The sequence below is a fragment of the Sapajus apella genome, unplaced genomic scaffold, assembly GCF_009761245.1.
Source record: "Sapajus apella isolate SASKATOON/1434 unplaced genomic scaffold, GSC_monkey_1.0 scaffold53, whole genome shotgun sequence".
NCBI lineage: Eukaryota > Metazoa > Chordata > Mammalia > Primates > Cebidae > Sapajus > Sapajus apella.
Genome location: NW_022436993.1, coordinates 15,677,333 through 15,692,151, shown reverse-complemented (window position 1 = coordinate 15,692,151; position 14,819 = coordinate 15,677,333). Strand labels below are relative to the sequence as shown.

The following is a 14,819-nucleotide window of genomic DNA, read 5'->3' as shown; positions in this document are numbered from 1 at the left end:
GAAGGCAAGGGGCATGAGCAGAGGAAACAGCACACGCAAAGGTGTAATTACAGTAGCGATCACTAAAGGAATCCTTCCTACGCAAGAAGCATTGCTTTAAGCACTCCACAGATACCATGGCTTAAGGTCACTGAATTGTTTACATTTCTTGTCTGTTTCCCCAGCTGGAAGAATGTTAGTTCCTCCAAGGCAATGATTTCCCCCACCTCTATCCCCAGGGCTTACAACAGTGCCTTAGCATATAGCATGAGATCAATAGGTATCTGCCAAATGAATCTCTGTCTTCCTCTGGTGTCCAAGTATTCATTAAAAAGTTTAAGTGTGCTAGGTGTGGTGGCTCACGCCTGTAATCCCAGCACTTTGGCAAGCAGAGGTGGGCAAATCACTTGACGTCAAGAGTGCAAGACCAGCCTGGCCAACATGGTGAAACACCATCTCTACTAAAAATACAAAAATTAGCCGGTTGTGGTGGCGGGCACCTGTAATCCCAGCTACTCAGGAGGCTGAGGCAGGAGAATTGCTTGAATCTGGGAGGTGGAGGCTGCAGTGAGCTGAGCTCGGCCACTGCACTCCAGCCCTGGGTGACAAAAAAGAAGTTGCAAATTGGATACCTCCCATTTGCAATTAAGAAACACATTGGGTGCTGGGTGCAGGGAAGAGCACTAGACTGAGCTCATCTGGACTGTGTCAGCCACGCAGAGGATGGCTTAGAGAGGCTGCGTGTATAAAATGCCTGGCATTCTTTAAAAAGCAAACTTTAGAAATTCAATGTGCAGCTTTGTAGGAAACCTTACATCTAAAACACAGAGCTCCAGGCCTGGATAACTGAGTGTAAGGCTGCGTCTTTCCCTGTGTAGTTCACGTGGCTCTTGGGGGAGCTGTCCTGGATCACACGATGTATACGCCTTTCACCCAGACCACTGGCACGAGGACAGACACTCCGCCAAGCTGTGCCAGCAATTCCTTGGGCACATGGACTTGGTTCCAGAGTCCATCAAGTCATTGTCTGCACTTTGCTTTTTTTGCTACCAGTCACATTGTCACCCAGGCTGAAGTTAAGTACAGGGGCGCGATCTCAGCTCACTGTACCCTCTGCCTCTCGGGTTCAAGCGATTTTCCTGCCTCAGCCTCCCGAGTAGCTGGGACTACAGATGTGCATCACCACACCCAGCTAATCTTTTGTATTTTTAGTAGAGACAGGGTTTTGCCATGTCATCCAGGATGGTCTCGATCTCCTCACCTCATGATCCGCCTGCCTTGGCTTCCCAAAGTGCTGGGATTACAGGGGTGAGCCACCATGCCCAGCCTGTGTCTGCACTTTTCAAGACGTAAAACTCAGGCGGTTTGCAGCAAAGTGACAATGACTGTTACGGGCTGAACTGAGTTGGCCCATCACCCTTCCTCCCCAGCTTATATGCTGAAGTCCTAACCTCCAGTAACTCAGGTCAGATTGGTGCCCTTGTAAGCAGTGGAAGAGACACCAGGGATGCCGCATACAAAGGAATGAACACACAAGGTCACAGCGAGAATGGCCACGTGCAGGCCAAGGAGAGGCTTTGGTCTCAGGAGAAACCAAACCTGCTGACACTCACCTTCATCTTGGACTTCCAGCCTCCTGAAGAGTGGGACAAGACACTTCTGTGGTTGAAATGACCCAGTCCGTGGTATTTTGTTATGGCTAATACTGAGGAAGAATGGGGCTGAGGAATAGAAAGAATATGTTTTTGAGAGTGCATCATTGCTAAAGCCCAGCTGTAATTCTTGTGCTTGGCTTTATACCTTCGGATCCTTATAATAATCTCCATTGCTTTGGAGGCCAAAGTGGGCGGATCACCTGAGGTTGGGAGTTCAAGACCAGCCTGACCAACATGGTGAAACCCCATCTTTAAATAATAATAATCTCCGTTGCATTTAAGCAAATTCAAATTGTATACCTTCCATTTGCAATTAAAAAACAGATTGGGTGCTGAGCACAGTGGCTCATGCCTGTAATCCCAACACTTTGGGAGGCCAAGGCGGGCAGAGCACTTATGTCCAGAGTTCGAGACTAGCCTGGCCAACATGGAGAAACCCCATCTCTACCAAAAACACAAATTATTAGTCAGGAGTTCGAGACTATCCTGGCCAACATGGAGAAACCCCATCTCTACCAAGAACACAAAAATTAGCTGGGCATGGTGGTACACACCTATAATCCCAGTTACTTGGGAGGCTGAGGTGGGAAAATTGCTTGAACCAGGGAGGCAGAAGTTGCAGTGAGCTGAGATCACGCCACCGCACTCCAGCCTGGGCAACCGAGTGAGACTCTGTCTCAAAACAAAACCACCACCAAAAAAATCTACAGAACACATTGGGCTCCTAATTGCTGAAAGTTTACCTCTGAAGATATAAAAACTTTAAAACAATTTTAGAAGGGAACCTAAAACATGTTGCATCTCTGCCTTTTCCAAACAATCTCTTGAGTTTTTCCCTCTGAGTACCATGAAGGTATTATATGATACGGCTGGAGTAGGAAATCTGAGGTCTCACCTCTCCACGGTAGGCTTCACCACTCTGGGACTACAGTTGACTCTTGAATAACACAGGTTTGAACTGCATGGTCCACTTCTACATGGATTTTCTTCCATCTCTGCCACCCTGAGACAGCAAGACCAGCTGCTCCTCACCTACTCAATGTGAAGGCAAGGAGGATGAACACTTTTATCACGATCCACTTCCACTTAATAGTAAAAATATTTTCTCTTCCTTCTGGTTTTCTATTTATTTATAGACAGGCTCGCTCTGTGTTGGCCCAGGCTGGAGTGCAGCGGCACAGTCTGTTCACTGCAGCCGTAACCTCCATGGCTCAAATGGCCTTCCCGCCTCAGGCTCCAAAATGCTGGGATCATAGCATGAGCCACCACGTCTGGCCCACGATTTTCTTAATAATAATATCCTTAGCTTACTTTATTGTAAGAATAAAATACATAATACATATACAAAACATGTTAAGTGACTACTTATGATCTTGCTAAGGCTTCCAGTCAACACTAGGCTATATTAGTAAAGTTTGTGGGGAGTCAAAACTTACATGGAGGCCAGATGCAGTGGCTCATGTCTGTAAGCCCAGCACTTTGGGAGGCCAAGGCAAGCAGATCACCAGGTCAAAGGATCGAGACCATCGTGGCCAACATGGTGAAATCCTGTCTCTACTAACAATACGAAAATTAGCTGGCCATGGCGGTGCGTGTCTGTAGTCCCAGCTACTTGGGAGGCTGAGGCAGGATAATCGCTTGAACCAAGGAGGCGAAGACTGCAGTGAGCAGAGATTGCGCTACTGCACTCCAGCCTGGCGACAGAGTGACACTTTGTCTCAGAAAAAAAAAAAGTGATATGCAGGCTGGGCTCAGTGGCTCATGCCTGTACTCCCAGCACTTTGGGAGACCAAGGCGGGTGGATCACCTGAGGTCAGGAGTTCGAGACCAGCCTGGCCAACATGGTGAAACCCTGTCTCTACTAAAAATACAAAAATTGGCCAGGCAAGCTGGCAGGTACCCCTAATCCCAGCTACTTGGGAGGCTGAGGCAGGAGAATCACCTGAACCTGGGAGGCGGAGGTTACAGTGAGCTGAGATCACACCACTGCACTCCACCCCGGGGGAAGAGTAAAACTCCATCTCACAAAAAAAAGTTATATGTGAACTTTTTAATGCATGGGGGTTCAGCACCCCTAACTGCCACATTGAGGGTCAACTGTATTTCTTTCCTATAATGAGGTTATTTCTGCTCATCATAAAAATCCTGAAACCATCAATTACTGAATCTACTGTCCCAAACGGCATTAACCCAACTCTCAGCATGATTCCTTGACTATAAAATGAGTGTTTCTTCCAGGCCGAACCTTCTCAGTGCTCCAGGGTTAAGGCTGTACTGAGCTTCTCAGGGCTTTGCTCTGAGAGGTTCTCCTCTTTTGTGTTTTGATGCCTGACTTCTGTTTGGGTGTTCAGTTTTCTCATGTGATCCTTGCTGGGCTCTCCTGGCCACTGTGTACCATCTGCATCCTCTGTCAGGCCTGGTTTGGCACAGCTCAGGTCTGCAGGAGCTGTGTAAAGGGGGAATGTCTAAGGACCTGTGGGGCTCCCACAGGGAAGTGAGGGGATGACCTTGAGTCAGATCCTGAGGTGGCCGGGAAGCCTACAGCTTATCACTTCCTGAAAAGGAATCAATGGTTCAAAGGAAGACAGCCAGATGTGTTAACACCTGCTTACCTCTGCTGATCACAGGGGTAAAAAGGAGGCCCAAAAAACTGACAGTTATGAGAATCATAAAAATTTCTAAAATTCAGGGGGCTTGTCCTTTCGAACTGAAGATGCAATGTTGTGAAGAATCTAATTTGGCCAACTTTCTGGTTCCCAAACATATTACACGTGCTAGTGACTTTATTCTTTCTAGATGAAAGGTGAATAGAGGTAAATTATCACCACACAGCTGATTTTCATAGTCTGCCTTGTGTATGACATGAAGTATAAAGGATGAATTTAGAATTATCCTGATTCCCTGTAATAAATAATCTAACAGGCTGGGCACAGTGGCTCACGCCTGTAATTCTAACACTCTAGGAGACCAAGGTGGTGATTACTTGAGGTCAGTGGTTTGAGACCTGCCTCGCCAACATGGTGAAAACCTGTCTCTACTGGCTGGGCATGGTGGCTCACGCCTGTAATCCCAACACTTTGGGAGGCCGAGGCGGGCAGATCATGAGGTCAGGAGTTCAAGACCAGCCTGGCCAACATGGTGAAACCCTGTCTCTACTTAAAATACAAAAATTAGCTGGGCATGGTGGTGCCTGCCTGTAATCCCGGCTACTTGGGAGACTGAGGCAGAATTGCTTGAACCAGGACACGGGAAGCAGAGGCTGCAGTGAGCCGAGATCACGCCACTGTACTACAGCCTGGGCTACAGAGCAAGACTCCATCTCAAAAAAAAAAAAAAAAAAAGAAAGAAAGAAAGAAAACCTGTCTCTACTAAAAACACAAAAATCAGCCAGGCATGGTGACGAATGCCTCTAATCCCACTACTTGGGAGGCTTGAGGCAGGAGAATCGCTTGAAGGCAGGAGAATTGCTTGAAGCCAGGAGATGGAGGTTGCAGTGAGCTGAGATCATGCCACTGCACTCCAGCTTGGGTGACAGAACAGGTCTCTGTCTCAAAAAATAAATAAGTAAATAAGTAATCTAACACCTAGAAATAATATAAAAATGATAAAACTTGTAAACCCAACAAAAGAATAGTGAGTAACAGTACAATGATAAGGGTTGGACAATAAGCTTCCCGTAAGTGAAATTTGTGAAGTTTTTCCTTTAAGAAAATCTTTTTTTTTTTTCCAATAATTACTCTGAACTGAATTTTAGCAATGGTGAGTACAGTAACTCCATTTGGAGTGTGTAAATCAGCCTTTTTATGAACACCTAGCAAGAGATGGTCAAGAATGGTTCTTGCTATTCCTTTGTGAGTCACCTGCTTCGCACAGGCTCTACCCACCCAAATCACAAACGCTGTCCCAGGCTGAACCATGCTGCCCCAGCTCCCATCTTCACCAGTACTCAGCCTATTCTAAAAATGTGCCTTCTATTAGTCTGTGTAGGCTACTTTTTTTTCCCATTGGCCCCAAAGGTACATTAATTCTGGCACCTGAGAAAAGTCATGTGGAGGTGGAACCCTGAAGGTGAAAGCAACATGGATCATCTGAGAATATATTCTAGAGCACAAAGATGACGCTGCAAGATACCAATGTGCCCACTCAATAGGTTCCCAAAACCCAAACCAAATCAAACACCACCATGCCAAATCTAAATTACAACACTTTATTGCAGCATCGGCAAAGGTCAGATTTCTGAAGCTGGTGAAGATTGGGCAGCATTTCCATGTGAAATGTTACAACTTTACAAGTTTTGTTTCTTATTTAAATCTACATGCAGAAACTGAAACATGGTAAAAGAAAAAATGCAAAATAGCTAGAAAAAAAGATGTAATCAAGTTGTAGCATACAGATGTGCTCTTCAACTAAATGTACTATGCCTACTGGAAAGCAAACGAAAGACAACTATCCTAAGAAATTAACAGATTGTCAGAAACAGACTAAGAACCCTCATTTCTATTTAGTGGGGGGAAAACAAAACGCAACAAAACAAAAACAAAAGCAAAATAAAAGCTCGACTTGTTTCCATATTTTGTTTAGAGACAGAGGCTGTAAACCCATGAAGGTCAACAAAATATTCTGATCCACTTCTTGCTGTCCTTCGTTCGTTCCCTGTGACATGCTGACTGGCATGTTTTGTTTTCAATGATACTTACAATGGGCTCAACTAGATCTCTGTTCTTGGGCTGGTACCACGTTTCTAAGCCATCTGAATTAATGCTCTCTGTATACTAAAACAGTCTTCACATTTTTCTTTTACCCTAATAGGCCATTTTATATCACTGACTCTGATGGATAAACGGATTTTTCTCCCTCATCCTTTGTTCCTCTTGATACAAATTCCTAAACAAAAGCCTTCCTGGTGGATGATCTGGTATTTAGATATCTTTCATCATTTTGTTGTCCTGCACGTAAGGTTTTACTAGAAGATTTTCCTGCTTGCTCTACACTTTTCTACTGTAGTCCTGGAGCCCCCAAATGTATCTTCTTCCAACATGGGATGTTCAATTCAGAGACACTGAAACTCAAATCAAGTTTAAAGCTCAAGTTCATTTCCCCCACACCATTACCATCACAACCCGTTTCATCTCTGGCTCAGTCATCTCCTTGATGCTCTCCTTGGTATAACTGCTCAGTAGTCAAGTGAACCATCTCATTTCTTGACTGCCATTCTCAAGAGAAGATGAACCCTCGAGTGATTTCCATTACAAAAGGCCTTTTCTGCCTTGTCTGGAAGCGTCGGCTTGTTCCGGTGTTGGCAGAGGCTGGTGTTTCTGCCTCCTGGCCCCAGCCTGTCCCAGGTTTAGATTCGCAACTCTCTAGACCGACCTGCTGAGATGTATCCACTGCTCTCATTCAATTGCTGGAGGACTCCACTATCCACAACATCAGATACAGGACCTAATGAAATGACACGTGCTGCTGGATCAACGTCTCCTAAAGGAACAAAGAGGGTCACGTCAGAGAGCTTACGGCAGGACAAAGTCCAGCAAGACAGTGTCCGCAACACTACCCACCACCATCAAGTGACTTCCCCAGGTTACAGCTGGCCCTGGCATCTGTGGGTTCCATGTCCATGGATCAAAATATTCAGGAAAAAACCCCAAACAATAAAAAAGTAACAGTACAACAATAAAAATGACATAGATATTAAAAACAATACAATATATCAACTATGGGCATTATTAGGTATTACAAGTCATCTAGAGATGATTTAAAGTACACGGGAGGATGTGTATAGATTATATAGAAATGCTATACCATTTTGTTTTTTTACCAGGGACTTGGGTATCTGTGCGTTTTGGTGTCTTAGGGGGTCCAGGAAGCAACCCCTGTGGAAACCGAGGACAAGTGAAGTGCTTTTTTCAGAGCATACATGCTCTCTACTGAACTACAACAAAACCAGAGCCACTGGAGCAGTGACTGGAGGGGGTGGCTCCTGTGTCTCTTCTACGGCTAATTCCTAAGATGCTAAGAATTCACGGTTTGTGTTACGATTCAGTTGTGTAACCCCCAAATTCTCATGTTGACACTGAACTGTGGTACCTCAGAATGTGACTGCATTTGGAAACAAGGCTGCTGTAGATATAATTACTTAAGACAAGGCCATAATGGAGCAGGGTGGGGCCGAACACAGTAGGACTGCATCTCTATAAAAAGGTAAATGTGCACACAGACACACACAGGGAAAAGGCCACGTGCAGACAAAGGCGGAGACCACGGTAATGTACAACAAGGTATGGAAGCCAAAGACTGCCAGCACCCCCAGCAGTGAGAAGGTGGGTCTGGAGCACTCCTCCTCCAGCCCTTAGAAAGAACCAGCCCCCGCTGACTCCCTGACCTCAGGATTCCTGCTGGCAGCCTCCAGAACTGTGAGACAGCAAACTTCGGTCATTTAAGCCACTAGTGCTGTACTACTTTGTTATGGCAGCCAGAGCAGACTAACAGTTTGTTTTCACAGAGCAAGCTATGTTAGCAAGGAACTTCCAAACCCTAAGATGCAAATATGGAAAAGGATATCTTCAGCTGGATAAGAGCCATAAATCTTCTGGAAGTGAACTGATGGAAAGAACATAAGTATTCTCTGAGATAATGAAAGAGAAGATTCAAGGGTCTCTCCTGAAGTCAAGAAAAAGCAGCACTAACCTAGAATACTTTAAATAAAAGCAGCAAACGACAGAAAAAAAGGTTCAAAATTGTTGCTAAGTAAGGTATAGCTATACCACTAGTTATAGTGTAAGGTGCCATTTGATTGGTTTAGAGACAATCATTCTGAGTGACTTAAAAAGCTATCCACTCAAAAAGTGTTTATTGGTACAATATACACTTCGGATTAAATCCAATTCTAAAAGAGACTCTATTTTATAACAAAACTATCACCTATTTAACCTAATATAAAGATATAAAAAAAAAAAATCTGATGAAAAAATTCAGACTCTACTTAGGTGGTTTTACAAGTAATCAAGACCAGCCTGGGCAACATAATGAGTCCTCGTCTCTACTAAAAAACAAACAAATTAGCCAGCTATGGTGGTGTGTGTCTATAGTCCCAGCTACTGAGAGGCTGAGGCAGGATTGCTTGAGCCCAGGAGGTCGAGGTTGCAGTGAGCTGTGATCATGCCACATACTCCAGCCTGAGTGACAGAGCAAGACACTGTCTCAAAAACAAAACAAAACAAAACAAAAAAGATGGGTTTAAAAGTCAGATAGTATACTCCCATGCCACTAAGTGTCGGCCACACACCAGCAGCTTTGACATCACTGGAGAACTTGTTAGAAAGTAACCAGAGCTTGCTGCGCTCCTTCCACAGCACATATACTAAAAATTGCATGGCCCTGTGCCAGGCTGACATGCTGGCGCAGGTGGGGTGCAGTGGCTCATGCCTGTAATCCCAGCACTTTGGGAGGCTGACTCGGGCAGATCACTTGAGGTCAGGAATTTGAGACCAGCCTGGCCAAAACGGTGAGATGTCATCCCTACTAAAAATACAAAAATTACAGGCATGTGCCGTGGTGGCACACAGCTACTTTAGAGGCTGAGGCATAAGAATTGCTTGAACTTGGGAGGCAGAGGTTGCAGTGAGCCATGATCCTGCCACTGCACTCCAGCCTGGGTGACAGAAAGAGACTCCATCTCAAAAAACAAACAAAAAGAATGACATGCAAATTCATGAAGCATTCTATAATAATAATCAAAAATAATGTAAGAAACAAACCAGAACTTGCTTTTTAATGAGTCTAGAGAGTTATGTATTTTAAAGTCTGAGGAGCACTGAAATAACTTATATGAATTTGTAGCATCTAAACCATATTAGTATTAACACTTGCCAAAGATGTTAAGCTTCACAGTTTTTCAATACGAGCACAGAAGGAAAAAAAACCTTGTTCTGCAATACAGAAAACCCTACACAAGAGTTTTATTTACAGTACTACTGCTGTTTCAACTCATTGTAAGCAAATGCCTCTAACTGGTTAAAGGGCTGAAATTTTAATTTATGTTCTTATTTCAAGGATCTCATGGTTAGAAAATATACAAACACAAATTAAAATCTAGGAGTCTATTAAAATCCACAGGAAAACAAAAATTTATGTCGGGTGCAGTGGCTCACACCTGTAATACCAACACTTAGGGAGGCCTAGGTAGGCTGATCAGCTGAGGTCAAGAGTTCAAGAGCAGCCTGGACAACATGGTGAAACCCCGTCTCTACTAAAAATACAAAAATTAGCTAGGAGTGGCAGTGCACGCTTGTGATCCCAACCACTTGGGAGGCTGAGAGGAGGATCGTTTGAACCCAAGAAGCAGAGGCTGCAGTGAGCTGAGATTGCACCACTGTACTCCAGCCTGGGCAACAGGGCAAGGTGCTGTCTCAAAAAAAAAAAAAAAAGAAAAAAAAAATTTAAACTTTTTTTTTTTTTTTGACAGGGTCTGGCTCTGTTGCCCAAGCTGGAGTGCAGTGGCAGTGGTGTGATCCGGACTCATTGCAGCCTCCGCCTCCTGGGCTCAAGTGATCCTTCTACCTCAAGCTCCCAAAGTGCTGGGACTACAGGCGTGAGCCACTGCACCTGGACGTAAAATATTTTATAACCAGTTTCCCAATAAATTTCCCTTTACCATATAACATCACTAATATTAATAACTGAATTTTCTTTTTTTTGAGACGGAGTTTTGCTCTTGTTGCCCAGGCTGGAGTGGAATGGCGTAATCTTGGCTCACTGCAACCTCTACCTCCCAGGTTCAAACGATTCTCCTGCCTCAGCCTCCCAAGTAGTCGGGATTACAGGCATGCACCACCATGCCCAGTTATTTTTTTGTATTTAGTAGAGATGGGGTTTCACCATGTTGGTCAGGCTGGTCTCAAACTCCTGACATCAGGTGATCCACCTGCCTCAGCCTCCCAAAGTGCTGGGATTACAGGTGTGAGCCACCCACCACGCCCGGCCAATAACTAACTTTTTAAAAAGCACCAGCCAAGTGAAGACTCAACCTGAAACCAGTTTCTCAGACTTTACCTTCCATCAACTAGGAAGAATTTGCCACTTAAGACACCTGATGAACCCGCTGCTGTAGACACATATATTTCAATTAAGTCTGGCTTGAGGTTAAAAATAGAAGAAAATAAAGACATCTCAAACCACCAGGAGAGTCCATCTACACAGTGTTTCTTTCAAATGACTACTTTTCTTCACTTAAAATGTAATTTCTTTTTTTTTTTTTTGCTTTGAGACAGAGTCTCGCTCTGCCACCCAGGCTGGGGTGCAATGGCGTGGCCTTGGCTCACCGCAACCTCCGCCTCCCGAGTTCAAGCGATTCTCCTGCCTCAGCCTCTGGAGTAGCTGGGATTATAGGTGCCTGTCACCACGCCCAGCTAATTTTTGTATTTTTAGTAGAGACAGGGCTTCACCATGTTGGTCAGGCTGGTCTCAAACTCCTGACCTCAGGTGATCTGCCTGCCTCGGCCTCCCTAAGTGCTGGGATTACAGGCATGAGCCACCACATCTTGCCTTAAAATGTAAATTTTAAAAATGGCAAAGAACATCTGGTCCTCTAAAGGGTAAAAATCTCATGTTTCCATATTTGCCTGTTATTCTACCATTTATCACACCTATACCTTAGGAGCACTGACTATAAAAATTCCATTCATGATACTTTACAGAGTGCCATTCCTCAGAGTAATGGACAAGTTAGGTTTTCTTTTTTAAGGTACTATTTTAACAAGAGATTTTAAAACAGGTTGAGTGGCTAGCTCAAGAGCTGGGACTCTTACAAAAAAAAAGAAAAAAACACAGGGAAGAGCTAGGGAGCAGAACTGGAGTAAGAACGTTTATTAAATGACTAAGCGTAGATTGTCAAAAGTTCCTTTGTCCATTCATCAAATATTTACTGAGCATCTACTAGGTGCCAGGCACCAAGAGCTATAAAGGAGACAGAATGGAAACAACATGAGACTTAAGTCTCTGCTCTCATCACTGGTAATCTCATGGGGGGCAGAGACAAGCTAGGCAGTACTTAAGGAGGACAAGATCTACAGAAATACCCTAAGTCATGGCAGCAGACCTGCACTGACCTATGTCAGACTTGAGAACATCAAGGCAGGACCTGAAGGAGCAGGAGTTCTCCAAGGGGAACAGCTGGAGACTGTTCCCTGCACCTCCCAGGTTCAAGCAATTCTCCTGCCTCTTCCACACAGAGGAGGTAGAAAGAACACAGAAGTAAAGGTCAGCTAGGCTGGAGCAGGGAAAGAAAGGCAGGAGATGAAGCTGGTTTAACCTATGTCCGCCTGCATCACAGGGCCTTTGGAACCAAGCTGAGGAGTTTCGACTTTTTATCCTACAAGCCATGAGCGGCCATTGGAGGATTTTAGGCAGAAGGGCTCACATAGACATCAAATTTGTATTTTAGAAAGAACACTGGGTCTGTAGGGAGAGACTGAATTGGAAAGTGTTGAAGGGCGGAGAAAAGACAGAGAGGCTGAGGAGGAGGCTGAGGTAGCAACAGCAACCCAAGCAAGAGGCGATGGTGGCTTGACCCAGGGTCTTGGCTGTGGGCAGAAAATAAAACAGGCAAGAGTGGAGGCCATTTGGGAGCAGAATGCAGACGATTTGCTAATGAACTAGATCAGTTAATACAGATAATACAACTTCCTCTTCTGCTGTGGATAAGGGGGCGAACAGTGCTTCCTCTCCCTGCACTGGAGACCCCAGGGAAAAGGGGCTGGGACAGTGGCATGGAGGTTTCCATCTCTGAGTCACAGGTGAGTGGACAATTAGAAATGAAAATGTGAGATCTGGGCTGGAGACCTGGATGGCAGCCAGGCCACTGGGAGGGATGATGCCTTCTCTGAGTGTGCAGAAGGAGAAGAGGGCCCCGGCTGAGCCCAAGGAACACAGACATCCCTGGGCAGGGCAAGCGCAGAATGGAGCGGTGTCAGCAGCAGGAGCTGCAGTGGTCAAGGGGTAGGAAAAATCCTGAACCCAGAAGAATCACAGACGCCAAGGAAGGGTCCATTGGGAGAACAAGGAGGGCCTACAATGCAAAGTGCTGCTGAGATGAGGCTAACAAGGCAGGTGGGGATGCCAGTGAAGGCAGAAGTTGCCTAGACTTGGGGACTGAAAAGGGGAGAGGAGTCAATAATGAACCTTCCTTTCCTAGCGTGGCCAGCGGGGTGGGCAGTGCCTCACACTGCCAGCTGTGAACTGGCAGGGGCAAGCCACCCAAGTGGGAGCGAGAAAGGGCAAGTGTAGCCAGTTCTTCCAAGGGGGAACTGGAGGGAGGAAGGAAAATAGAAAATGAAGGAACTCTGAAAAGTAACTAACCCTTATAGCCAGGTAAGAATGGCTTCCCTCTATGTTCACATGCACATCGATGACAGCACATATATGCCTACATGTCTCCTGTCTTGTCCTGAACAGACTCTCACCCAAGGTTTTTTAAATAGACAAATGAAGAGGGTGGAATTATCTTTCAAGTAGACGAGAGTGGAATTACCTTTCAAGTACCTGTACTTGGCTCCCCTACTGGACCATAACCTGGTGGGTAAAGACCCTGTCTTGTACTTCGTCTTCCACAGTGCAGTCCTAAATGATTGTACAATGAGGGGGGTAAATCCTATTGGATACCCCTTATGTCATCCAATTCCAGAGTGAGTCTACAGAAACTACTCAGACACTATACTTGCAATACATGAACTGCGAAAGGATTAGGGATGAAAAAATATAACGTGCTATTCAGAGATTCAGGCTGCAATATGAACAGGTGAAGATGATGGAAAACATCAAAGTATTATGTTGATGCAAAAGTAATTGTGGTTTTTGCTATTTTTTTGGGACAGAGTCTTGCTCTGTTACCAGACTGGAGTGCAGAGGCACAATCTCGGCTCACTGCAACCTCCACCTCCTGGGTTCAAGCAATTCTCCTGCCTCAGCCTCCCGAGTAGCTGGTACTACAGGCGTGCGACACGCCCAGCTAATTTTTGTATTTTTTAGTAGAAACAGTGTTTCACCATGTTGGCCAGGAGGGTCTCAGTATCTTGACCTCGTGATCTGCCCATCTCAGCCTCCCAAAGTGCTGGGATTACAGGCGTGAGCCACCGCGCCCGGCCTGCTATTACTATTGGCAAAAACAGCAATTATTTTGCACCAACCGAAATACAAATATTCTAATAGTTTTGGTCTCTGATGCTGAGACAGGAGTGAACAGATGTTATCAAGAACACTGTGGCATATGTTTAAAGCTACTCTAAGAAAATGTAAAAGCAGGAAATGAACATTTTTCATTGCCTGTTAACCTAGCTAGTTTCTACATTTTAGCAGTAATAAAACAGGCTTAAAGGACTTTAATAAAGTTTAGATAATTAAAAATAACCTAATATCTTATGCCTAATTAGATAGGTTTGTATATCATTTCTAACTTGGATTTTTTTAAAAAAATTATACTCAACAGATGCTAAAGAAGAGATCTCCAAACTGTCTTTACAAGCCAATTTTCTTTCCTTTTCTTTTTTTTATTTTTTGAGATGGAGTCTTGCTTTGTCACACAGGCTGGAGTGCAGTGGAGTGATCTCAGCTCATGGCAACCTCCATCTCCCAGGTTCAAGCAATTCTCCTGCCTCAGCCTCCCAAAGTGCTGGGATTACAGGCGTGAGCCACCCCGCCTGGCTGACAAGTCAATTTGCTAGATTACAATTTGATTAGAGTTATCTGAGCAAATAGCTCTAAGACAAATGCCGCCAGAACACACAAATATGTTCAGTGAGTAAAATATACAGGTTCTGATGAATACGTTTTCCCCATACTACTCTCCTGAATCATGTTCTGCCATCTTCCGCACACTCCTCATCTATACCCGCTCCTCTGCCCCCAACAACAAAGTGACATCTTGGGTTGTTGTGGAGCCTCAGTGTAAACACATTCCCCTAAGTGAAAATCAGTAAGGGCAGCAGAAGTCACTGTCACTTTAACCACTAGACAAAATTAGCTGAGGTAGGTGGACCACCTGAGGTCAGGATTTCCAGACCAGCCTGGCCAATATGGTGAAACCATGTCTCTACTAAAAATACAAAAATTAGCCGGGCGTGGTGGTGCACGCCTGTAATCCCAGCTACTCAGAAGGCTGAGGTAGGAGAATCACTTAAACCTGAGAGGTGA

At 44.9% G+C, this 14,819-nt stretch overlaps 1 protein-coding gene across 4 annotated transcripts in view; it reads right to left on the bottom strand.

Annotated features, from left to right (window-relative positions):
* Positions 1 to 5,827: 5,827 nt before the first annotated feature.
* Positions 5,828 to 14,819, bottom strand: part of UPF2 (UPF2 regulator of nonsense mediated mRNA decay) — a 124,843-nt gene continuing 115,851 nt past the window's right edge. For all 4 annotated transcript variants that reach the window (XM_032244067.1, XM_032244070.1, XM_032244069.1 and 1 more), the window contains one exon: positions 5,828 to 7,112. In XM_032244067.1, the coding sequence (XP_032099958.1) occupies positions 6,979 to 7,112 (134 nt within the window). In that variant the 3' untranslated portion in view covers positions 5,828 to 6,978. The remainder of the gene's footprint in view (positions 7,113 to 14,819) is intronic.